General features: G+C 45.0%; 1 protein-coding gene across 31 annotated transcripts in view; it reads right to left on the bottom strand.

Moving 5' to 3' along the window:
* The window catches only part of MSI2 (musashi RNA binding protein 2), a 600,705-nt gene that overhangs the window by 98,709 nt on the left and 476,947 nt on the right, over positions 1-25,049 (bottom strand). For all 31 annotated transcript variants that reach the window (XR_009759877.1, XR_009759878.1, XM_061605200.1 and 28 more), the window contains one exon: positions 14,335-14,449. Coding sequence is in view for 29 of the 31 variants with exons in the window: in XM_061605200.1 (XP_061461184.1) it covers positions 14,335-14,449 (115 nt within the window). In the remaining 2 variants the exon portion in view is untranslated. The remainder of the gene's footprint in view (positions 1-14,334; positions 14,450-25,049) is intronic.

The following is a 25,049-nucleotide window of genomic DNA, read 5'->3' as shown; positions in this document are numbered from 1 at the left end:
TGCCCACCTTCTTGAAGGCAAAGAAAATATGGCTGCCTTATTCAGCATTTGGGACGTGTCTGGGACGCAATTAGTTTAATTATACCTACCTGGATCCAAGTAAGCCTGCCTGGACCTTAAGATCAGCCACAGGGGCCTGCTTAGAACAGTGGCCAGCAGCACAATCAGGCTGGCAGGAATACAAGACAGGGCCTTTGGGGTGGTCACCCCTCATCTATGGAGCTCCCTCTCCATTTGGCCCCCTCCCTATTTCCTTTTAGACAGCCCATACAACATTCTTATTCCAATCCACCTTTAGTTAGTAAAGCTGAGGTGGTCTTGATTTATTATTTCTGTCAATTCAGCTGTGCATGTCTCTGTCATTAATGACTTTCAGGGGGAATTTGAAAACATTCCTGTTTACCTAGGCACTTGATGGCTGAAGGGGACTCTTCCTAGCAACCTGAAGATCACTGTGTTTTAGAATGGTTTTAACTGCAATTGTGCTTGCAATGTTTTTAACTTTTTTTAGAATGCTTTTCTTTTTCCTGTTAAATTGTTTTGTTTGTTGGCTGCCCTGGGTTCCTTCAGGAGGAAGGGCTGGATATAAATTCAGTAAAAACAGATTATAAAAATAGAGTATCTTGAACTGGTGATCCTGTGCTGTTTATTATGATGGTTTGTCATTGCCCCATTAGCTTTTAAATTCCACCCACACCTTTAAAAAAAATACCGTATATTCCGGCGTATAAGATGACTGGGCGTAAAAGACGACCCCCAACTTTTCCAGTTAAAATATAGAGTTTGGGATATACTCGCCGTATAAGACTACCCCTGCTTATGACATGCAGGTACTTAGCAGGAAAACTGTCACTTATAAACATAAGGCTGTTTGTCATCAAACATGTAAACATAAAAGCCACCCTTTTGCCTCTCTTCGCCCTGTTCCACGTGCAGGCTTGTCGTAGCTGAAAAGCATCAACGAGGCGCAATCCCCTCAACTTTTGTCCGGGCCCTTCCGCGCAGATCAGATCATCTACGCCGCTCTGAGGCGTAGCAGAGATGAAAGCCCAAGGCTCCGATGTAGCTTCAGTCCGGGGGCATGTGCTGTCCTGAGGCATTGGATGGTTGGAAGGGGCAGGGGAGAGCCGGGATATAGCAGGAGCGAAGTGAAGCCGCGTCTCCTGCGTGTCGCTGCTGTGAGAGTTGGGACTGAGTAAGGAGTCCAAGCCAAAGCAATGTGTCTTTGTTTATATAGGCCGGCCGGCTAGCTGCGGCGCGCTCAGAGCCTGTCCCCGTCCCTGTCGCTTGTAACTGAAGGAGGCTCCTGAGTGCGTGCTTGCTCTCCCTCTCCCTCCACGCCGCGTGTCATTTATGCGAGAGGAGCCGTAGAGGCCTCTTCATACAGCGGCTGGATGCGAGACGTCAATAGTGACGCCATGGGAGCCTGACGCTACTGCCCCCTGCCCCCTGCCCTCCCCGCCGGGTGTCTGTGCGTGTATACACACATGTGTGTGTGTATACACACCAGCCCTAGCCTGCACGTTTGTTTGCAGAAAGGCACGCCGGCAATAGTCCAGCAATGCCCACTCTTGCGAAATAACTACCGTATATTCCGGCGTATAAGACGACTGGGCGTATAAGACGACCCCCAACTTTTGAGAAGATTTTCCTGGGTTAAAAAGTCATCTTATACGCCGGAATATACGGTACTTGCAATTTTATTGATTGGATATTGATGATTCTGTGGCTTTTGTCATGAGCCTGGTGAACTCTTGGCAAAGCGGCTCCAACATCAAGGAGGACTGGGATCCAGGGGAGAGGCCCAGTGGTTTGCAGGAGGGACCCGATGAATAAGGGTGGGATCCAAGGGAAGGTGCCAGGAGTCTGCAAGGGGGAGCTGGAAAGTTGGGGGTAGGGCTCAGTGATCTGATGTACGATGACCTGCCCCTGAGCAGCAGGCTGTCTTAGACCCATCCTGCCTCCACATGCTCCTGTCCCACCCACTCCACAATCTGCCTTCTTCTGGAGATCTGCTGAGTGAGTGGCAGCAGAGAGTGGAGGCAGAGCTGCTGGATGAGCTGGTTGAGACATCCCCGCCTCCGTCACCAAGGATGCGTTGCTGGATGTACAGCCATGAACAGGTTGAGCCCATTATACAGCCTACCCATAGGAATGCCCATGTGCTTGCCTAGTCCCAATCCGAGAGACAATGCTTGCTCAAGTAGAGTGCCTGCCCCAATCCTACTTAAGAGGGTTTCGGGTGTGTATGTCCAATTGTTGAAACAACTTCTATGCTTGAGTAGCCATGCCTAGAGATGCCTGACTGACACTTAGACTACTGTGTAACCTGCAGTTTGCTGTATGAACCATGCCCGCTTGAAGTTGTTCTTCCTCTGCTTTCAAAGGAAACGAAAAAGGCAAGTGTTCCTGTGTCTGACACTGCAGGGGTCGGCCAGGACAGTTTTACTGCAGTATTCTTTGTCCGCTTGTGATTTTTTTGTTGTTGCTGTTATTCTTTTCATTGATTTATTCTCTGTAGCTTAATTTTTATGCAACATTTGTATTTTATAATTGGATTCTATTTTAATATTATTTACTTTAAGCTGCGCAGAGGACTCAGGTTATGCTGTGACATTTAAAGATAATAAATACATGCGTTCTGAACTGCTTTGAGATGTGCTTTTGATTGTAATGTGTGCTGTTATTCTTGATAGAATTTGTATAAACCTGAGCTCAGCAGAGGTGGCTTGCAAAGCCACTGCAGGGAATCATGCAGGGATGCCATGGGCAGCCTCCTTTCAGAGTAACTCTCGTTACGTCTTTGCATTAGGAGTGAATGGATCTTTCTATCACACCTGATATAAATGGCTTGCCCCTGACACAGGCTAATTGAAAGAACCAATGCCAGAACAGAGAATCATGCAGAGAGACAGTGAGCAGTAGCACCTCTTTGGTGGAGGCTTTGGCCTCATAGGAATGTGCATTTCTCAAGGCACACTAGCAGTTATGGCAGACAGTGTGGGAACTTCTAGCCTAGCACAACACACACCCTTTTTTAAGATGAAGGTAGCCAACCTCTGTTCTTATAGAGATTGAGGATTTAAGGCAAAAGTGTATTTTATCAAGGATCTAATCCAGATCCACTGGTATCTTTCCATTGATTTTAACTGGAATCGACCTGAGTGCACTACTGCCTAAAGTAATTTTTTGTTCTTTTGCCGAAGGTTCACCTCTCCAATTGCACTTATTTTTACAAAGCTATTGCACTGCAGTGCAACATGCTCAATTATTTTGCCAACATAGCATGTCCCCTGTTTCAGATGAGATTTAGACGTCCATATTGTTTGCTATTAATCATCATTTAGAGGTGGAACATTAAACGCTTGGATGAATTTTGATTACTAATTATGAAGGGATGGATCTGAGCATGCAAAGCAAAACAGTGATGGCCAAACAAGGCGCTCTAGCTTTACATGCATGCAAACGCCCCACTTATCTCCTTAACATGCATTTCACAATGTAATCCTGCCAGAAATTCATTGGGTCATTCAGAGGTAAGTTTTGCAAACCATTTCTCTTAGAATAATGACACAGTACTGATAAACGCATTACCGACCAAGGCACCAGCACCCACCAGGACTGAAAAATCCACACCAAAGTGCCATTTCAAAATCAGATACTATTTTGCTCCTTAATATGGGCTCACTTCGGGGTCAATGGAGTGATGAGTTTGTCACCCTGAATTTGAGGCGTTCGTTTCCAAAAAGGAATGGCTGGACCACAGAACAATATAGTCATTAGTCATATAGCCAAAGGAAAGGAATGGCACAGCCAAGTTGCACTCTAAGAACAGTCCATGGGCAGATTCACATGCTTAATTTCCCAAGCACCAAACTGCTCCTGTAGGTGATCCCCATGCAAATATAATGTACAAATGTGGGATGCATATCGACAGCATATGCTCCAACCACTCTTGTTTATGTGGGTCAGCGTCTGATTTTTGGTACCTGTCTCTAGCCAAGGTCCCTTTTTTTACTTTGTGAAATATCATGTCAAACTTTAATTAATGTGAGTTCTTAGAGTTGGCATTCACTAAGGTTCAGCTCCCACCACAAGCTCTCTAGAATGAAATCTCTTAGTTGTTCGCATGCAGCTACATCTTGTCTCTAATGCAGGTGCATGTACTTGAATGTTAAAGAGCTTTATAGAACATAGCCTGCCATTTTACAAGCCTTGATAAATAACTGTAGGACAATTATATTTTTCTAATGTGTCTTTTAACACAAAGAACTAACTAAGAGCCTTCTGGCTTTGAAAACAATGCAGGACAAATTATTGTACAGTAAATACAGCAGATGGAGCACAGCTATAATGCGGTGGAGAGGGGGCACCTTAGGCAGCAATCCGTGGTGTAAAAAGTGGGGTGCTGCACGCCTATCCCTATTTTCAGAAGTGAAATGTTGCAGAATACAGCATGGCTCCTCTTCCTCTCAACTCTCCAGGGCTGGATCCTGTGTGAAGGTTGTCATGGAGGGGAAACGCATTCAGGGTACATTCTCCCAGTCATTTCTCAGCATGTTTGAACTTAATGCTGATTGACTTTTCCAGTGTACAGATGTCAAACTGGCCTTCCAAAGGGTTTGTAATGTGTACAGGTCATGGCTCAGCGGGACGCCTGGGTCCTCCAGGTCACTTTTTATGGCATTGTCAACATATGCAGAGCCAGTTAGGACTTGTGATATGCACATATACTGGTGTGAGGAGGGCAACGCAACCACATGGGCAAAGCAATTGTAAGAATTGCACCCAAGCCCAAACTAGATGCTACATGCAGATGTGTAATGTCATCCTTTTCAGATAGGAAAATACACTTCTGGAGGGGAAATCTGGATTGGAGGAATGGTAGGACAGGGGGTGTTAACTCTTTTGCTGATCCAAAGTGCCTTTTCCTCCTGTGGAGGAAAACTCATGTTTTCCCTCAACACACATCTGGAACTCTGCAGAAGCAGAAAGCCACAGGCGGTGGTGATGGTGAGAATCTGGAAACAGCAGGTGAGGATCAGTGTTCTTGGGTCCTGATCACCTCTCTACAAGTGGCTTTTCTTTCTTAAAAGGGGTCACAGAACCAATGCCTGGTTTGGTCCTCACACGTTGAGCATGTGATGTTAATCAGACCCTGAATGTCAGATCCTATCTGAAAAGGGGATCAGGAATACTTCATCTGTTATGAGCCTTTAGATGGGAAGGTAATCAGAGGAAGAACGGCAGGCCAGACTACAAAACTTCCTTTGATTTCAAAGCAATAGAGAGCCAGAGGTTTGAAACCAATCAACCAGGATTACCAAACACAGTAAGGACACCTGTGCCACTCTCCCCCCACCCCTGTAGCCCCCTGCTCCCCCACCTCCTTGAAACTGCATCACTTCCAACAACAAAGACAAAATATACAGCTGACTGGATAGTGGTTCTCATCCATATATCCCATCACAGAACATTTCTCGAGGTCAGGCAGATGAAATCATAAATTTATAATACAACATTACTTCAATTTTCCTCATCATTTGCCGCTGCGATGCCCAGCTCTGCTCTAACGAGTCAGAGCCTGATCCGCACGGGGGGAAATTGGCTGGCTGAATATCAATAGCACATTAACACCATGCCCATGTGGATGCTTCATCAAGCCAAATTATGGGCAGGCCGGCCGATCCGCCATTTCCCATTTAGCCACCATTCTCGCCTTGCAGTGGGTACTGAGCAATTTATTTGCTTCAGTACTTCTGGCGAATGATCAATCTTGCAGTAATTATCTCTTGTCACTAAACTGAAAAATCAAGGCTTTGCCTCAATTACCTCCCTTGAAGAGAGAACTTCCTATCCACAAAAGTAGAGGCCTAAATCAACAATCAAACATGCTTTTCACAACACAACTTCTTCCCACTCTTTCTCTTTTGCTCAGAGACAGCAACACTGGGGTAACCCTGCTCTTCAGTCTGCAGCAAAGGGTCTAGAGTCAGCTGTGGCAAAATAGAAACACTGCAGATTTTTAGGCTAGTGTGGGCATGTGACCACGGCTGGCAATAATCCCTAGAACACAAGCGCCACTGAAATGCTGAGTCTTGTGATACCACACAAGTTTACTGTGAGGTTTTACACGAGACTTGTGCCATTTGCAGTGCTAAACCCTAAGAGAGCAAGAAATCAGAACGTCTGCTTTGCACACAGAAGCTCCCAGGTTAAATCCCTGGCATCTCTAGGAAGGGCTGGGAATGTCTCCTGCCTGAAACCTTGGCCACTGCCAGTCAGTGTAGACTGTACTGAGCCAGATGGACCCTGGTCTGATTCAGTATAAGGCATCTTCCCAGGTTCTTAAGAAGCCTCTCAGACTGCCCACTAGAACAAGCTCAACATAGAGCATTGTGGGAAACTAAAATAGAAGCTTCCAGCCCATGGCTGATGCCTGCCACTGCTGCCAACAGGTAAGCCTGCTGGGGGGACCACCCACAACAGAAGATGGCCAGGGGTCATTTTGCCTAGGGTCCCCTCAAACCTGGAGCTGGCCTTGTAACTAATAATACGGCAGTAGCTGAAAAACAACCCCGAGGGAAACTCGGGGAAAATGCTGGGAAGCGTCCCAAAGTTACGGATTGCTTAGCATTAAAAAGGGGGAGGAGGGAACTATGTTCCCAAAATGTTGGCTTGATGCCCAAGGGGATAGCGTGAGGAATCCATTTCTGAGACGAGAGTAACTCCCACTTGCTCCCTTGCTCACAGAGAGGAGCATCTTTACAGGCATTAAAACATGATGGCTACAATTGCCTAGCAAGAATGAGTGGCTGTGCAAGTGCCACACCGATGCAGCCAGCAATCTCGTCACAAGTGCTGGTGACTGCGTTCTTGCACTGCCTGATTCACACTGGCCTTTCCCTGTGGGGTTGTGGACCAGTGTGGCCTCGGGATAACTCTGGGCTGCTCGTATGGAGAAGTCTGCTGCTCTCTCAGCACTGCGCAAGGGCGCTGCAAGGCTCAAAAGCTATCCCAACCCCATTGCCACCTCTTTCAAGAGGCTGTGCCTCTTGCTCAATGGGGGCAAGGGGAGAGAGAACAAGCAGCTTTGGAAAGACTTCCTGGCTCTAATGTTGCCCCCCTGTGGCAACCCTCCCAGGAAGGCTTTTCACAGCTGGATGCTTCCTTACACTTTACTAAGTGAATGGCTGCCAGAGCTCTGAGTGTGAATGTGAGTATTCAACAGTTGGCTCCGGAAAACCAACTCTTCCCTCCATTTGCCTTCTCCTTCAGATAAGAATGCAGCTACACTGCCAAGAGCACCAGCTCCGTTTTGTCAAGGAAAGAATAATTTGCTTGTATCGATTTTGAAATCAAGGATCGGAAGCCTGACATGTTCAGACCCTTTCAAACTTAGCAGCTGAGTTAGTTTACCTTTCAATTTGCTGCAAGCTTTATTCCCAGAGTAGGAAGACTTGCAGCCTGAGCCTATGCACTGTTTACTTGGCAGAAAGTCCCATTAATCTCAATGAGAATTATTCCCTAGTATGTGTGCATAAGACTACAGCCTTAATTGCTAAGGAAACACAATTTATCTTGAGTCATAATAGCTGATACACGATTCACATGACCACTGTACCCATTATAAGGGTGACTTTGGTCAGTGGTAGAGATGGATGCAAAAGCCATTCTTTCACTATTCTGCTTAATTTATGTGATACCATAAATTTGCACCACCCTCATGACAAGATGGTATAGTTCACACCCTTTAAGGTTGCCCAGGGAGGAGCCTTTGTGCTGGGGGAAATGACCAGCTGAATTGTCCTTGGGGTTGCAGCAACACCGAGATTCATGTGCAACAGGTTGAGTTCCCAGGCTAGTGAAACCTCACCACTTCCACCCATCTATTCGGAAGAAAAACCCGCTGTCTTGTGACCTTCCAAAAATGAAATCTCAGGTGTCATTTCTTGCATTGTGCAGAAGCAAAACTGGGTTTGCAACATTTTTAGGTGCACCCTTCAAACGTGTTTTAAGTGAAACTCAAGAGTATACTTTACATCAGGTGTGTGGTACTTGCAGCCCTCCAGATGCTGTTGAACTACAACATCCATCATCCCTGGCCACTAGCCATGCTTGCTGGGGCTGATGGGAGTTGCAGTTCAGCAACAGGGCCAAAGGTTTCCCACATTTGCTTTACATGCCTGAGCACCCCCTCCTCCCCACCATGTTAATACTGTAAACTATATGCCTGAAGTAAGACAAAGAAGGGGAAATATTTCTGTCCTTCTCCACCTCTCACCTTTGTCTTGGCCCAAGCCGCCTTTCTGTTTCTTGTTCTGCAAGAATGTCAACTGGAAATAACACTGAAAGCTCAGGTGTGGGTGCCGGAGGTGACTTCTCATGGCACCTGAAGGCATCAGACTCTTGGTGTCCCTGTGCTAAGGTCTCCTTTCCTTCGCTCTTTCCTAAGGAGCATCTTCCACTACAAGAATGACTTTCTTTGAAGGGCACAAGCCTCTTTTATGCATGAACGCTGCCCAGCTAGATTGAACGTGTGCACTATTGCAGAGCCATGAGTCTGGCTCCTGCAGCAATATTAAAAAGTCAGTCAGAGACTTCCTGGAATTAAGATGTGCACATCAGGTAGTATTTCAGTGGTCCGGAGATATAAATTTTACTTTTTGTAGCCTGGGAAGGAAGGGAACTGGTGAGTTAGAAGCTCCAGGCAAAACATTTTAAAAGATGATCACAGCTACGTAGTCTGCCGCTGCCTGGGGGTCAACAAAAGAAAGAAAACAAAGTTTTGGATCCACAAGGGGTGGCATATCAGAAGCCACATACTCAAAAAACCGCCTTGAGAATGGGATGGGGGTCCATTGCTCAAAGGGAAAAAAAAGTCCTCCATCTCTAGTTAGGGTTTTCTCTTCTTGAGGGATTAACTAAAGTGAACTTTTCTTTTGTTGCACTACAGCCCCACAGGTCCAGGCTATGGTCTGAAGGCACATGAGGCCACCACCTTGCAGAAGCTAAGCAAGTCTGTTCAGTGCCTGGACAGTTGACTGCCTGGGAACCACATGTATGCCACCTTTGATTCTATGATGAAATAAAAGTGGGGTATAAATCTAAGAAATAAATATATACAGCCTCCACAGATGACATTTCAACAAGTTAGGGCTCTGGGTAGTGGGAAGTCAACATTCATGCATTTCCCATCTGATTAAACAACAGTACACTGTTCAAAAGCAAGCACATCCACACCTGCACACTGCTACATCCATTCTGTACTAAAACAGTCTTCTATGGACAGCTGATAGATCAGAATGCGATGTTTGTACAACTGTGATCTCTCTGAACCTGAGCCCAGATCCTTCAGGCACTAACTCAAATCTTAATGGCCCAGACTTCCTTCCGCCACGTTTTTTTGCCCGGGGGGGGGGCGACTTCTGTGAAAATGGAAAGTATTTTGCCATTCTTCATCCAAGTTGCTGAAACAAAGCACTGGCACAAGGCTCCAGGGCTAGTCCATCAAACCCAGCTGGGGGAAGCTCCCAACTGAGCAAATGCTCAGGCAGCCTCCTTTTATATATTATACGTTGGAGGTTGCCAGTTCATTGCCTGCAGGTTCTATGGCACCCGCAAAGGCCTTCATTGGCATGCCTGCCAGGCAGTCCAGAACCTGAGCTTTCATTTTTTAAAAACAACAACTGTCTCTGGCATCCATAGAAAGAAAGTTATGGAGCAAAATGTGCAGATACCCTTCTAAGCAATTTCCGTAAAATTAGCCAGCCTGGCTGCTCCTGCCTGTCAGTGTTATTGGCCAATGAGGGAAGTCAGAGCTGTGACTGACTGATAAGTGAGTTGTTTCATCACCAGGCAATAGGAATCCTTGCAGTCCTAATACATTTATGTATTTTAATGTTTTGTGATTTTGTTTACAATTTTATTACGTACGTGTTTGATTTTATTTTTGTAAGCTGCCCTGAGTGCCCTATTACAGGGTAGAAGGGCAGGATAGAAATATTTTAAATAAATAATAAATAAAGAGCTGCAGTTTTTAATGCACTTTTCCTGCTTCTGCCTTTTTTCCCTAGTCCTTGGAATCTCCATAGTTTGTCCTTCTTTTTTCCCTAGCAACCAGGATGCATCTTTCCTGTGCTCACCTGAGATCAGGTAGTGCCAAGAAATTATTTTCTGCAAATACTACTACACAGTAAGTGTGAATAAATGTTAAAGAATCCCCTTCCCCGCCCAAGAGGCAAATGTGAAAACTTTGCAAAGAGGCTTAGGCATGCCTCCTGCTTTGCAGGGGCTAAAGACCAGGGACTCATTCAGAATTCACTGTATAGAACTTAGAGCACAATGGCATGCTCATGTCTGCTCAAAAATAAGTCTCTTTGTGGGTAGAGGATGGCAGTCTAGTCTTTGGTTTAGGGTTGACACTGAGAGAAGATATGGTTCTTGTACTTTTAACAGCTGTATGACATGCAGAAAATCAACAGGTCAAGCCTTTTCTAATATGGAAATACAATTAAAGGATAAGCTTCATCATGACTACTCTCTAATTTTGTGTTGTGCCATGCCCCCAAGGCTGCCATTTTGTGACTGGTGCCCCTGGCACCTTCTCAAAATTTGAAATGTGCCATCTGGTCCAAAAAGGTTGGCGACCCCTGCTATATGTCAATCTTCCACCGCCCATGTGGGTCACAAGCAGGGCTGCTGAGTACCAACCCCATCCTTTTAACCGAAGTTCCTCCACCACCCTACTAAGGCAACTTCCAACTCAATGTTTGCGTCAACAGTCTAGGTTTCGGAATGACTCCCAAAGTAGCAGAGCAGGAAAAACGCTCACTCAGAATGGGTCACTAAGGTTATTTCTGGAAAAGCAATCCCAGAAACTGAATCTGATTTTAAATTCAACTTCAGGTTAAGAACTGACCAAACTATATGGCCTCCACCCCTCACCAGCATCTGAGAAAGGTGATCTCCAAACTTGAAGACGGCTTTCAAGGGTATGAAAAATAAAAATCCTTTGTTTCATTCTTCTAGAATTAGCAATGGAATTCTGTAACTAACGGGTCTTTGGGATCCTGGCTACATTTCAGGCCACATCACAATCTCCCTATGCTAATTTTGCTTGATGTGTTAATGACACCCTTCTTCTGTTCATGGGTGGGATTTCACTGCTGTGCATCTGACGGGCAAGGAATGGAAGATTTTGATTGCACGCTGAGAATCCGCTGACAGCCATCGACCTTGAAGCTGACTTGTTGGAGGCAACTAGGGATATGTATACGTAATGGACCAGACAGGCTCAGTACTTATCTGCTGCAACTTGGCTGCTTCGTAATGATGCCACTACAACAACAACCAAGAGCTCGGAAAGGGGGCAGAGGGGGCCAGAGAAGAACTGGAGCAGATAGTTAAGCATCTGGCCTTCTTCATGAATCAATCATTCATTCCAAGCAAGTCAGGATGATTTAGAATCGAATAAGATCACATTAGGAGTCACCCTGCAAAAACCAGTGGAACAGAACCAATTTGGATCTCTTAATGAATCCATGCACTCTACAGGCACTAACAGGCACCTGTGTGGCAAGAGACGGTTTGCCAAAACCCATACATGTCACTTTCTTTCAACCGAGGAGGTGCCAGCCTGCAGCTCCCATAATCAACTCCATTTTAATGTGTAAAATAATCCAAGAGCTAACCCAAATGCAACTGAATCATAAATATGCCTCAGGGTTAAACTCTTCTTTCTGATAAACATTGGTGAGCCTGGCTTTGAACATCCTTCCCAGCTCCCTGGAGGGTGGATTGATTTAAGGTGATTTAAACTGATAATGAAAAAAATCAGCAAGAAAAAGGGCAATTTAAATAATTGATTAGATCATATATTTCCTCAACAGTGGTGCAAATTTGACCATTAAACCAAATTCAGCCTTATCGCTGCTTGTGAAAATTCTAGATCATGTCTTTTGTAATAGATGACATTTCAAATGGGCAAACTGAGATCTGTGGGGCTAGCTATATAGGAAGAACAGGATGCGTGTGTAACACTTGCAAGTGATCTCCCAGTATCAGGGGTGGGAAACATAAGCTGAGACCTATCCCAGTCTGCGTCTGCGTTAGAATTGCTTGTTAATATGTGGGTTTTTTAATAATATGTTTTAACCCTTTTAAAAAAATGTTTTTAACGTTTTGTTTTAATGTATTTTAAGGTCTGTTTTTATGATGTTTTAAAGTGTTTTTAGCATTTCTGTTTGCCGCCCTGGGCTCCTGCTGGGAGGAAAGGCGGGATATAAATCAAATAATAAATAAAAATTAAAATAAATAAAAAACATATATTTTGAACAATTATCTGAAGGGCAGGACTACAATGTAGCCATTTTGCTAGTGATATCTAATATCAAGGGGTTTACTGTACACAGTAGCTCTTCAGGAAGAAACAGAGCTTGGCAAAAGTCTAATAGCTCAGTGGGGATTTTCAAGCAGAGGTTGGAAAGCCATCTGCTGGTGATGCTCAAACTCTTCATTTCCTGCATTGGAGCTGTGGGTTGAACTAGATGATCTACAAGACTCCCTCCAACTCTATGAAACAATGAGATACAACCTCTCCACGGTAGCAGACCTGAGGCTCAGTCCCTGGCATCTCCTGGTAGCAATGATGAGAAGACTCTGCTTGTCATAATGTGCTAGATTAGGTGTAGGGGACTGTTGGCCCTCCAGCTGTTGCTGAACCTGTAGGTTCAGCAACATCTGGAGGGCCAAAGGTTGCCAAACCTATGCTAGAGGGGCAATTGGTCTGGAAGGTTGATAAGCTTATCCCACTCTTTCACAAGGAGACAGCCACACTAACCACACATGTGGGAAGGACTGGAAATGGCAGAACAGACACATCCAGAGGAAAAGGCTACTGTAAGGAAGGAAGCGTCTTTTGGATAAGGTGATCAAGGACCAGTAATTTCCCAGCAGTTGTGGAAGGATAGGCCCAAGATTGGCTAGAGCCCCTTTCTGGGGCTGGCAGCAGTACTTGCCAAGCACTACCTTTATGATACAGTGGAGGCTAATGCCTATTGGGACTGTTTATTTATTTATTTATTATTTATTTATTTATTTATTACACTTATACCCCACCTTTCTTTTCATGATAGAAACCCAAGGCGGCTTACATATGGTTCCCAGGCGGTCTCCCATCCAGGCACTGACCAGACCTGACCCTGCTTAGCTTCAGCAGGGAGCTGGCCTCATGCGCCTTCAGACCATAGCCTGGGACTGTTGGGGTGGAAAACAGCGAGGCCAACAGTAGGTGCAGCCCGAGCCACTGACAGACAGAGCCAACTAATTCTCCATTTGTTTCCATCCTCCTCCCTGCTGAGTTCTACAAGGGCAACCTTGAGACAAAGGAGGTGGAGGAGGCTGACAGACAGTCTTACCTCCTGGACTGTTTATAAGTCAAAAGGCAGGCAGGTGGGGCCTGGCTGAGATTGGTAGGGCAACACCTCATTTGCCCTAGTGAACCAACCTCCCCTGCAATGATATGAAGCAAAGAGGGGAAAAGAGAATTAGCTGAACATTTTTTTGGGAGGGGGGATAGCGGTGAAGAATAAGCATCTCAGCTGGGTAGATGTCCCTCATCCAATTTTTAATATATGTTTAAAATCAAACAGTTGTCAGGTAATATAGGAAGAACAGCTAAGCAGAAACAAATGAGAGCCAATTATAACTAAGATGACCTGCCACGCAAATAGAGTTTCACCATTAAATACCATTTATCCCATTTAATTAGTACTTTCTAGACACAATGGTCTAGGCTCAAATACCATCCTCTCTCCTTAGAACTCCTAATTATTGCTACAACCAGGCTATTACGTTTCGCGCTGAGCTTCCTCCATCTTCTGTGCCATTTAAAGCCATGAAGATTTTTAATTATCTATGCTGAACTGTCAAAGATACCTTTACAAATGTGTGACTCAACTCTTGGGGTGGGGGGGGAAGAGGAGGAGGAAAAAGAATGTTTTAAGCATAATTTTGATTTTGTGAATGTGAGTAGAAAGGCCTGTTGGAAACATCCATTTAAATGAAAATTTTGGTATTTCAGAGCATGTACGTGTATGTGATTGTCTTTTAAACACAGAAAGGAGGATTGAGCCTCCATTGACCACACTGTTGTACCTTGCATGAGTCAGGCAAGTTTTGAACCTCTGAATCTTGGAATAGGTACAAAATACACAGATATATTCTTGCTCATTGGTCATCTATTGTGCACAAGTTTAGGCACCTCCGTGCTTTCGAATATGTGAAGAAAATATAGACACATTCTTGCCAGTTGCTCATCTATGGCACACTTACCCAACATTCCCATCCCCAGCATAAAAGCATCCATGGTATATGGCAATCCACGAGCCCTTCCTCTTGTCCCTGGCGGAAACATCACTTCTTTAGGCTGTGCTTTCTTACATTCCACCTATTAAGCAGAAACATGTACAAATAAGATGCAAATGAATTCATGTAAAATGTCAAATGCTGAACCGATCTGGTTAAGTTGTGGGGGAGGGGAGTTATTTTTAGCATTCCTCATCTGTAAAATGTGAACTTTAAAAATAGGCCAGCAGTGTCAAGTGATTTTCAAAGAGTAAATATGTGTAATATAACTTCCAAACGCATATAGTAAAAACCCAGCTAAGGCAAAGAGAACACGAACCTAGGTCAAACAGCTAAGAAGCTATAACCCAGAAGGAAGGCTGCACTGACTTTTAGGGCATCGTAAGGATTGTTTCCTTTTAAAATAAACATGCAGCTATTGCTCTTGTGTTGTGTAAGAGCCAGGCATATTTCCACCTGGTAGCAGAAGTCCAACTGCTATTAAGTTTCTCATTTCTAATGCCATATGGAAGGTGATGGCAACAGACTCTTGCTGAAAGTACCTGTGACATCAATAAACAAGTGCTACAACAACACCTTTGAGGACTATGTTAGTTAGAATTCTTTGCTGGATGAGCGCTCTGCTGCTTAAGTACTCAGAAGCATGAGTGCTCATGTAGACATATAAAGCAAAACACAGCAGACCACCAGCAAGGCTACTTTATCTCCCCACACATATATCTGGCAGCAGCAACATCCTACTGTCTCTTTGTGTTGTTTTGATTGATTAGTTCTTCCTTTCAAAATACTTTGCTGTTAAGGAGACGTCAAAGGCTAATTTGCCAACACAACCTATTGCAAGCCATTAAGTAGTAACCACCTATAGGCAAATATTAACAACAGTTTTATTTTGCATGGGAAGAATATGTCTGCAGAGGAGCGAAGTCTGTACAATGTACCAACAAAGGGTTATTCCTGCTACCTTTGGAAGCTTAATACCATTTTCATCACATTATAAATTTCTGGCTATTAATAACCTTTGAAGAGTGCGTAAGGCCAAGCATGACCAAGAGAAAATGGCAGGGCACAAGGCTGAAGTGAGAACTGTTTCTAGTTGCCTGTACCTGGTGGGATGCTGGGAAGGTAAAGGTGTTTCAGTGTGAGCCAGGGGAATTGGCTAGGAGCAGTGAAGCGTGCAGGCAATTAGGTGCAAACTGGAAAATTTGGAGAGCACAATCCCAGGCTTGCCACCACATGTGGAAGAGAGACAGATTGGAAAATGTCTCAATCCCCCCCCCCGCCTTTTCATTTAACTCCCCCTCTTCTCTTAGCCATTTGGGACCAAATTAGGCAATATGTGAAATGCACGATTGCATTTCATGTCTCTGGTTTGTTACACAGCAGGCATGAGGGAGGGGGAATGATTCGGGCCGCCACATAAGACAGTTTAAGGGAGCTTTTCATTAGGGTTACAGTGGAAGGGAGCAGCTAAGCCCCCTCCTAGCAGACTCAATCCTGAGTGTTGCCTTCCCTAGCAGGGCTGCTATTTACCCACCCTCCCTCCGCACACAAATACAAAATTTAATCATGCATTTCACATATTTTCTACTTTGACCCCCAGTAACAAATAGACGGCCGAAATACATAACTGCCTTTAGTTCCTTCTATGTTGTCCTGAAGGACATTAAGTGCAAAGCTTAACATAATATTTTCTGCATAAACAACCCCATTCCCCATCCAGTCCCTAATATTTGAACTGAAAGGTGCTAGGATTCACATCTGGTTGCAACCTTCATCCTTTGATGCAGAAGTTCTTTGTTTTGCAGGGTGGCATTCTGTGGTGGAAGAAAGGCCGTTTGTACCTGTCCTGAGCCAATTCTCCCTTCTCAACAGCTGAAAGATTCTACTAGAACTGTTCCTTGAAAAGGGACAGGTAGAGCTGTGAGGATCCTGCTTACTTCTGTTCTCTGCTTGGGCACAATGGAATATATAATAATCAGGATCACAATTGTGGGCCTATTAAGCAAGGAGCAACTTAATGCAACAGGTTGATCGATTCTGGTCTGTATCCCAGCCAAACGCATAGAATGGAAGCAAGGTCAGAGGGATGGGCCCTTGAAGTGCGTTAGATCAGCACCCTACCAATGAAACACACGCACGCCCCCACTCAAATGAAGCAGGTGGCTAGTGCTTTATGCCTCAGCTCTATAAGAATACAAGAGCAGGCCTGCTGGATCAGACCAATGGAAAATCTTGTCCAGCATTCTGTTTCCCCAGTGGCCAAGAAGGAATCCCACAACTCTCTCCTGTTACTTGCCCCCAGACATCCAGCATTCAGAGGTAGACTACCTCTGAACACAGAGGTTCTATCCCTAATTATCCTGACAAAAAAGAACAAAGGAACTGCCTTGCTGGATCAGATATTCAAGGTCATCAAAGGTTTCTTTATTACATAGCATGTATTTAGTGCCCATCATAACAACGAACAGGATGTGTGTATGTGCCAGTATGTTACAGAGAGCCCGGGGGGGGGGACTCGTTATTTGCTGTCAGTGGGGCCACCCACTCATCAGGGGAAAGTGGGTAGGTTTTGCTCCCTAAGAGATGTGCTTTACTTCCCCCTGTAAAGAGTGGATTGCAGCCATTTAATTATATGGGAGAAAGTAGAGGAGCCCCCTCAGGGACAACACTGGACTGAGGCTAAACTTGCTCCCCCTCAACATCTGAGGCAATGGATAGGTTTTACCCCCACACACACACTTTGTCACTGATTGCAGCCTGTTTACTTTGTCCCATACAATTCAATGCAAGTCACAGAACAGGAAACCAGCCTCAATCTGCATGCCTGCACCTGTTCATCTGCATAATCCCACCCTGGGTTCGCTTTCAAAGAAAACAAGTGAGACCTGCAACAACTGTTGCAGTGTGGTGTGCTCCTGTTCAGGATCTCAGTTAGCCATGCTTTTTCATCCACCCCCCCCCCCGATCCAACAACATAGACTACATACAAACCATAGATTCAAAGCACATTTTTCTCCAAAAGAATCCTGGGAACTGAAGTTTTTTAAGGGTGCTGAGAATTGTAGCCCTGTGACAGTTAAGCTATGGGTCCCAGGATTTTTTGGGGTGTGTGTGAGAAGAATATGCTTTGTAGGTATTTTCCATGTATGGTGTTCACACAGGCAGACACTCAACATTCTGTGGCTACTAGGCCTGTTCAGTCCTCCTTAGGCTGCTTTTGGGGAGGGGCTGTTGCTCCTTAAGGTTTCCCCCTAAATATTTTCCTGCTTCTGCCGGCCTTGGGTTCCTACCAGAGCTTGGAAAAGTTACTTTTTTGAACTACAGCTCCCATTAGCCCAATCCAGTGGCCATGCTGGCTGGGCCTGATGGGAGTGTAGTTCAAAAAAGTAACTTTTCCAAGCTCTGGTTCCTACGAACATGCTGGTAACTCCCCCTGGTTTCTCAGTAATGCCATTTTGGCTACAAAGTCCTCATAACACAGCACCTGAGTTCACTTTTTAATATAATATTTTTGTAAGCCCTGTACACGTCACGCTGCAGTTTCCTTGGCCACAGACAGTGGCACTTTGAACTACAGCATGACCCAGCCGTGCTGGGCTCAAGGCCAGGGTGGGTGAAAGAAGGCAGAGGTGCAGCTGTTCTGGGCTCAAGGCTGGGGGGGGGAAGGAAGGTGAGCAAATGGGTAGCAATGGGCGGCAACCAAGGCAACTGCAGAGCCACATCAAGGGAGGCCTTGGCATCGCTATTGCGAGGCGTCTCTTTCCTCCAGGTGGGGAGGAGAAAGGAGCATGGGGGAGAGTGGGGGAGGGGAAGGCACCTTAGCAAGCAGGGGGGAGGGTGGTCTTGGCAACCGGGGAAGGGGAAGGGGAGGTGCCTTTACAACTTGGGGAGGGGGCTAGGTGCCTTGGTAACCTGTGGGAAGGAAAAGAGGGAGGTGCCTTGGTGACCTGGAGGAGGGGTTGGCATGCAAAGTGCAAATAGTGCAGGGGCAGAGCCCCAACTGTGCATATGCACACACACGATAAATGCTCCTGGACTTCTTACCATTGGCCAAAAACATCCAAATTCACCAATATCTCAAGGATCTCTTTTCTTGCAGAGATTGCTTTTGCTTTTTAGCACTATATGAGAAGCACTGTCTGCGTGTGAACTTTGCCACCGGAGTGAGGAAGGAAAGGTGGGCGGTTCTTTGGAGGTGCAAAACAGGTAATTACACGAGACAGAGCTGACAATGTAGGATAATGCTGCTAACTGGCTCTATTTCTAATAGCCCTATCAGTAACAGTGTATCCATTGTCTTATGGTAACCAACCGCCTGTTCCTAGGCAACCTGATCAGCGAAAATTTCAGGTTTGTACAATTTTCATTTAGGTAACATAAAGGTTAACTGACTGTAAATCGGAGTATTTTAAACAAAACCACCCACTCCCTCTCTCCCCCCCCCCCCAACTCCATGCTACAAAACCTCACGGCATATCTTATTTATTCAGCTTGCAATATTTCATGGAGCAAAAAAGCTTCCATTCTGCAGACAAAGTTGTCAAAACACTAGTTTCTCACCAACCACTCTGCCAGAAACCTTTCTATGTCAGAAAGAAACACCTCTGAAAGCTCCACCGAAGGCCATGTTCTGCCAGGCTATATGAGAGACCACCTGGGAACAGTATGTAAGCCACCTTGGGTTTCAGTCATGACAAGAAAGGCTGGGTAAAAATGTAATAAATAAATAAATAAATAAGGTAACATGCAGGCAAGTTTACTTTGCTGGATGGGAAGAGGAAACAGCTGAAGGGAATATAAGGGTTGGGAAAAATATTTTAATGTTTTTATTTATTTATTTATTTAAATACAGGAGTGTCCCTGCTGGATTGAGTGCCAAAGGTCCACCGAGTTGAAGGGCCACTGGGAGGTTGCACTCCTTGTTCCTAGGATGAACATCGCAACGTGGTAAAGACCAGCATTGCCCTGTTGGTCAGATAGAGAAGGAGCAACTGCAAGGAACTTGCTTCCTCTCCATTCCCTGCCAGAAAGGCCACTCAGATCCAGTGGCCTGTTGCCCCAGAGACTTCAGAACCTGAAGGGAGGTTGCATGCTGGTCTCCATCACCAGCTAGGAGACCTAGGGGTACTGGGAGCCTACAAGGGATAGCTCAACCTGGCTCCATCCATCAGCTGGTGGTGTGGCTACCTCAATGCTTGCATCATGTCCACTAGATTGTGTATCTGTGGGGAGGGGGTGTTTTATGTTTTAATAACTGCACAGTGCTTGGAATGTTTTAGGTGGTTAATAAGCCACCCTGGGCTCCTGCAGGGAAGAAGGGTGGGATATAAATTAAATAATAAATAAAATAAAATAAAAAGGTATTTTAATGCTGCTGCTGCTGCTGTGGCCAGCACCCTGATTCTAACAGTGGCAACCTACAAGCAATGCCAAAAGAGACAAAGCTCCCTCGCTTCCCTGTTGGCCCCCACAGCAAGCGATGTTTGGTGGCATAGCACATCTCAGAGCACTGGAGATCCACTCAGCTGTTAAAGACAGGGCCATCCCCTGTCGATAGGAGCACTGGAACATGCAGGACGAGGTAAGGGCAGGAAAACATAGACAGTCTCATTGTGGTGCAGTGGTCAGAGTGTCAGATATCAACTGGGCTCAAATATGCACTCAGCCAGGAAACTCATTCTCTCTTTCAGTCTAGCCAACCTCACAAAGTCATTGTGAGGATGGCAAAAAGGGGGAAAGGAAAAAAGATGAGGGGACAATTTGTTACAGAAGTCCCCCCCCCAGCATGCGTGCCCTGTGCCATCCCCAAATCTGCTCCAGAGGGTCGGAGGAACCCCCAGAACAGATTTAGGGGTGGGGGGAGGATAGTGGGAGAATGTTCTGTTCTGCCAACAGAACAATCTTCTTAACACTGCATTGAATACAACATGTTGTTTCTATGAGGATGCTCCAGGGCATTTTGTGTGTGAATGGAAGTGCCACAACAATATGGTAGCCCTCACTATATCCTTCAGCAATGCCCTGGACTGATGCAGCATCCAGAGCACAGAATAACAGCATGGCAGCTGAGTTTCAACCGCTTGAGCCCAATCCTTCCTAGTGTTTGGGGCCCAAGGGCGGGCAGGCATCAGCACAATGGGAAGCTGCCCATGTGTGCTGCGTGTGGACACCAAACTCGACCAATTCCAAGCTGTCTATACCCTCTCTGGAAAGTGGAAGCTAAACTTTTCCAAAACTTGCTTTCTGTTTTAAAGAGGGATATTTAACAGTACCCAGACAAATTTGTTTTCTTCAAAGCAAATTATACTGGAGTGATCAGCAGAGATGTACCCATTCACTCCTGAGCTGTATTCCTGTACACCCACCCATTGCTTGCACGTCATGGGCTCATTAGTGACATCTAATGAGTGCAGCTTGAGGAAGTTGACAAGGTGCTTGGACTGGTGCGTGCGACCACTTCTGTACTGGATCCTTGCCCCTCTTGGCTGGTAAAAGCTAGCAGGAATGGAACAGCCGGCTGGGCCAGGGAAGTGATAAATGCCTCTTTACGAGAGGGAGTGGTCCCCAGCTGCCTGAAAGAGGCGGCGGTGAGACCACTTCTGAAGAAGTCTTCCTTGGACCCGGAAAACTTGAATAACTATAGGCCGGTAGCGAATGTTCCATTCCTGGGCAAGGTCTCAGAGCGGGTGGTTGCTAGCCAGCTCCAAACACTCTTGGATGAAACCGATTATCTAGATCCATTTCAATCCGGTTTCAGGCCCGGTTTTGGTACAGAGACAGCCTTGGTCGCCCTGTATGATGACCTATGTCGGGAGAGGGACGGGGGGAGTGTAACTCTGTTGATTCTCCTTGATCTCTCAGCGGCTTTTGATACCATCGACCATGGTATCCTTCTGGAGAGACTTATGGAGTTGGGAGTTGGAGGTACCACTTGGCAGTGGCTTCGCTCCTACTTGGTGGGTCGGCTCCAGAAGGTAGTGCTTGGGGAGCATTGCTCGATTCCATGGGTTCTCCAGTATGGGGTCCCGCAGGGGTCAGTTCTGTCCTCCATGCTTTTTAACATCTACATGAAGCTGCTGGGGGCGGTCATCAGGAGTTTTGGAGTGCGTAGTCATCAGTATGCTGATGACACGCAACTCTACTTCTCCTTTTCATCTTCTTCAGGTGAGGCTGTCAATGTACTAAACCATTGCCTGGCCGCGATAATGGACTGGATGAGAGCTAATAAACTGAGACTCAATCCTGACAAGACTGAGATGCTGTTAGTGAGGGGCTTCTCTGATCAGATGGTGGATACTCAACCTGTTCTGGACGGGGTTACACTCCCCCTGAAGGAGCAGGTTCGTAGTCTGGGAGTTCTTTTAGATCCTTCATTGTCACTTGAGGCCCAGGTAGCCTCGGTGGCACGAAGTGCGTTCTACCAACTTCGGTTGGTAGCCCAGCTACGTCCCTATCTGGGCAGTGACGACCTCGCCTCAGTTATCCATGCTCTGGTAACCTCAAGATTGGACTACTGCAATGCGCTTTACGTAGGGCTGCCTTTGAAGACGGTTCGGAAACTGCAACTAGTGCAAAACGCAGCGGCTCGACTGTTAACAAGGACCAAACAATCAGAACATATAACACCTGTTCTGGCCCGTTTGCACTGGTTGCCTATTCGTTTCTGGGCAAGATTCAAAGTGTTGGTTTTGACCTATAAAGCCCTACACGGCGCGGGTCCGCAATACCTGGTGGAACGCCTCTCCCGATATGAACCTACCTGTACACTGCGTGCAACATCGAAGGCCCTCCTCCGGGTACCGACTAATAAAGAGGCCCGGAGGATGACAACAAGAAATGGGGCCTTCTCAGTGGTGGCCCCCGAACTATGGAATAGTCTCCCCGACGAGGTGCGCCTAGCGCCAACATTGTTATCCTTTCGGCGCCAGGTTAAAACCTTCCTCTTTTCCCAGGCATTTTAACATATTTTAGCATACTTAGCACATTCTGGTATTCTAAATTTAAATTGTGTAATATGTTTATAGCTCTGGGGAATTTTTGTGGTATATTTGTATTTACTATGTGATTTTATTATATTACTGTATTTTTATATTTATGTTGTACACCGCCCAGAGAGCCGTTGGCTGTGGGAGGTATAGAAATTGAATAAAATAAATAAATAAATAAATAAATAAATAAATCTCATAGCCATTTCTATTTCAGGTCATTCGGACTAATATAAGAATGACCACGTTGGCTTATATGCATAATTAAATGTTTTTAAAGCTTTTTAAAAAAAAATATTTTAAAAGCTATTTTGTTTTGGTGTATTTTAGGGTCTGTTTTTATGATGTTTTGTTGTGTTTTCAGCGCTTCTGTTTGCCGCCCTGGGCTCCTGCTAGGAGGAAGGGCAGGATATAAATCAAGTAATAAATAAAAATAAATATTTAATAATAATTAAAAGTGACAACGACGTTTGGATTAGTGCTTTTAAAATAATACGCTCCACTATGAGCTTCTGCAACCACAAAACAAGCTGTCTCTCAGATGAAGCCACCTCACAGGTTGTTGTGAGTATAAAAAGGGGGAGGAACAAACATACAGTACACCACTTTGATGAAAGATGGCATATAAATGTAATAATAAATAAAATAAAAAATTCTGTCTGGCAAATCTAGCTTGCATTCAAGAAGTAGGATTGGAATCTTGGAGCTGAAATGCCTCTGATCTGTCAAGCTCGCACTGCAGTACAGGCAATCCTCTTTGTGCTCTGCAAGTCTGAGCCTGGATGGGTCACATTTAAGAATGGGACATGATTAAACACTCCCCCCCATGTAGATTTGAAAGCACTTTAATAATGCATGGGTATACATCATTGGCATCTCTTTTAATCTAACTGAAGACTGAGGCCCTGAGGCAGGAAGTGACTTGCCCAAGAGGTGGAACTGAGACAGGAAGTGACTTGCCCAAGAAGTGGAACTTCCACAACTTGTTTTTATTACTATTATTAAGATCATTTTTATTTTGTGATATGTAAACAAGCCAAAATTATTACATAAACAACATAAACAGACACAAATTAAACCATATCCATGTATAGCTCAATAACATATCATAAGCACTGATATCGCCATCCATGACATATCTCCTGAGATCTTATCATACCTAATCTGTCCATCTATTACTTCACTGTTAGGCTCATAGGAACAAAAATCTTTCCAATCTTACATTACCACGCCGGTATTCCAAAACTCTGGAAAGTGGTTCCACCTATTAGCAAAATCTGTAACCCCTCATGTTTCCTCCCTTATTACTACTTCTGTCAATTTATCCATTACCACTAATTCCAAGCATTTTGTCAAAAATTCTCACTCCGTAGGGGTCAGCTGACAAGTCTAGTTCCTTGCCCAATCCAGTTTTGCAGCCATCATCGTAATAGTAACAAGAGACTTCAGATTCAATGTTACATTCAATTCACTAATTCACTAATACAAAAAAAAAACCTTGCTGTTTAAGAGTGTACCTATAGCCCACAGATACTGCTATAAACAGCAGGGAAATTGGGCAGGTATAGTGAATGCACCAGGGGAGCAGGAGACCTGGTCTGGGTGTGGCCCCCTGATCAAGCAAGCCCAGCAGCTGCAAGTCTGGCATTTAGGATACTGACAGCTGGTTCTTACTGAGCATGCCCGACATTATCATTCAGTTCAATTTATTAAATTAATTAAAAATCAGCCAGGCATTTTTTAAACTTTTAAACTCCAGAAGATGAAGGTCAGAGTATGGGGCAAGGTCAGTAACAGGATTACAGGTACTCTGTGAACATGGCTGATTTTGAATTAATTTCAACAAATTATGAGAACTCTGACAGAAAAAAGTCCAAAAGGGGTCTGGGTTTTTTTCCTCTCTTTTTAGACTTTGAACTCTATTCTCTCTGACTCTTTTGTGTATCGTCATGAAAATTTACAGGGTTGTTAAGCAAGCGTAAGTTTTGTAAGGTTTTGTTTTGAAATGAGCTTACGGGAAGCATCAGAATGGCATGGTGGTATTTTCAATTTAACATTGCGGAATGTGAAAAATCCATGCTGGCTATAGTATACAGCCACTCTTGTGGCTGCATAATTATGTACTACTACTACTACCATTATTATTTCCAACTGACACCAGTCTGCACTTCCTATTCCTCCACTGAGTCCTCTGAGCTGCTTCTCACTCACGTTATTCTCCTGGTGCAGGTGGCTTCAGATTGCAGGCACAGCTCTGTACTGCATCCAGAGATGTACTGCCCTTATCTCTACAGGGTCTCTTATCAGCACAGGCCAAGTCACACAGAAGGGGGGGGCTTCTTTCCTCTGGTGGCCCAGCCTGGACTGCCTCTTCATGTAAGGAAAGAGCAAGATATGGGCTGGAGAACAAGAAAGGAACAAGGTTGGGCCCAGAAAATTGGATCTATCTCCCCTCTTCTGCTTTTTGCCTAGTCTTGTTTTTTGGTCACACTGAAATGCAACCAGAAAATGGGTGCTTCCAGGCAGAGGTTTTATTGTGGAATTGGTGCTATTCATACGCAAAAGTTTTTACACTGTCCATATGATGTTGTCATCACAGTGCCAGTCCATACTTATTTTTACATTTAAATTTTGATTTCCTTTTACCACAGAAAATTCGTTCAGAAAAAGCAACCTCTTATACATCCGCAGTCACTA

This window comes from Rhineura floridana, chromosome 21 (assembly GCF_030035675.1).
Source record: "Rhineura floridana isolate rRhiFlo1 chromosome 21, rRhiFlo1.hap2, whole genome shotgun sequence".
In the NCBI taxonomy this organism is placed as follows: Eukaryota; Metazoa; Chordata; class Lepidosauria; order Squamata; family Rhineuridae; genus Rhineura; species Rhineura floridana.
The sequence above is the reverse complement of the archived record's forward strand: the minus strand, read 5'-3'. Positions and strand labels throughout refer to the sequence as shown.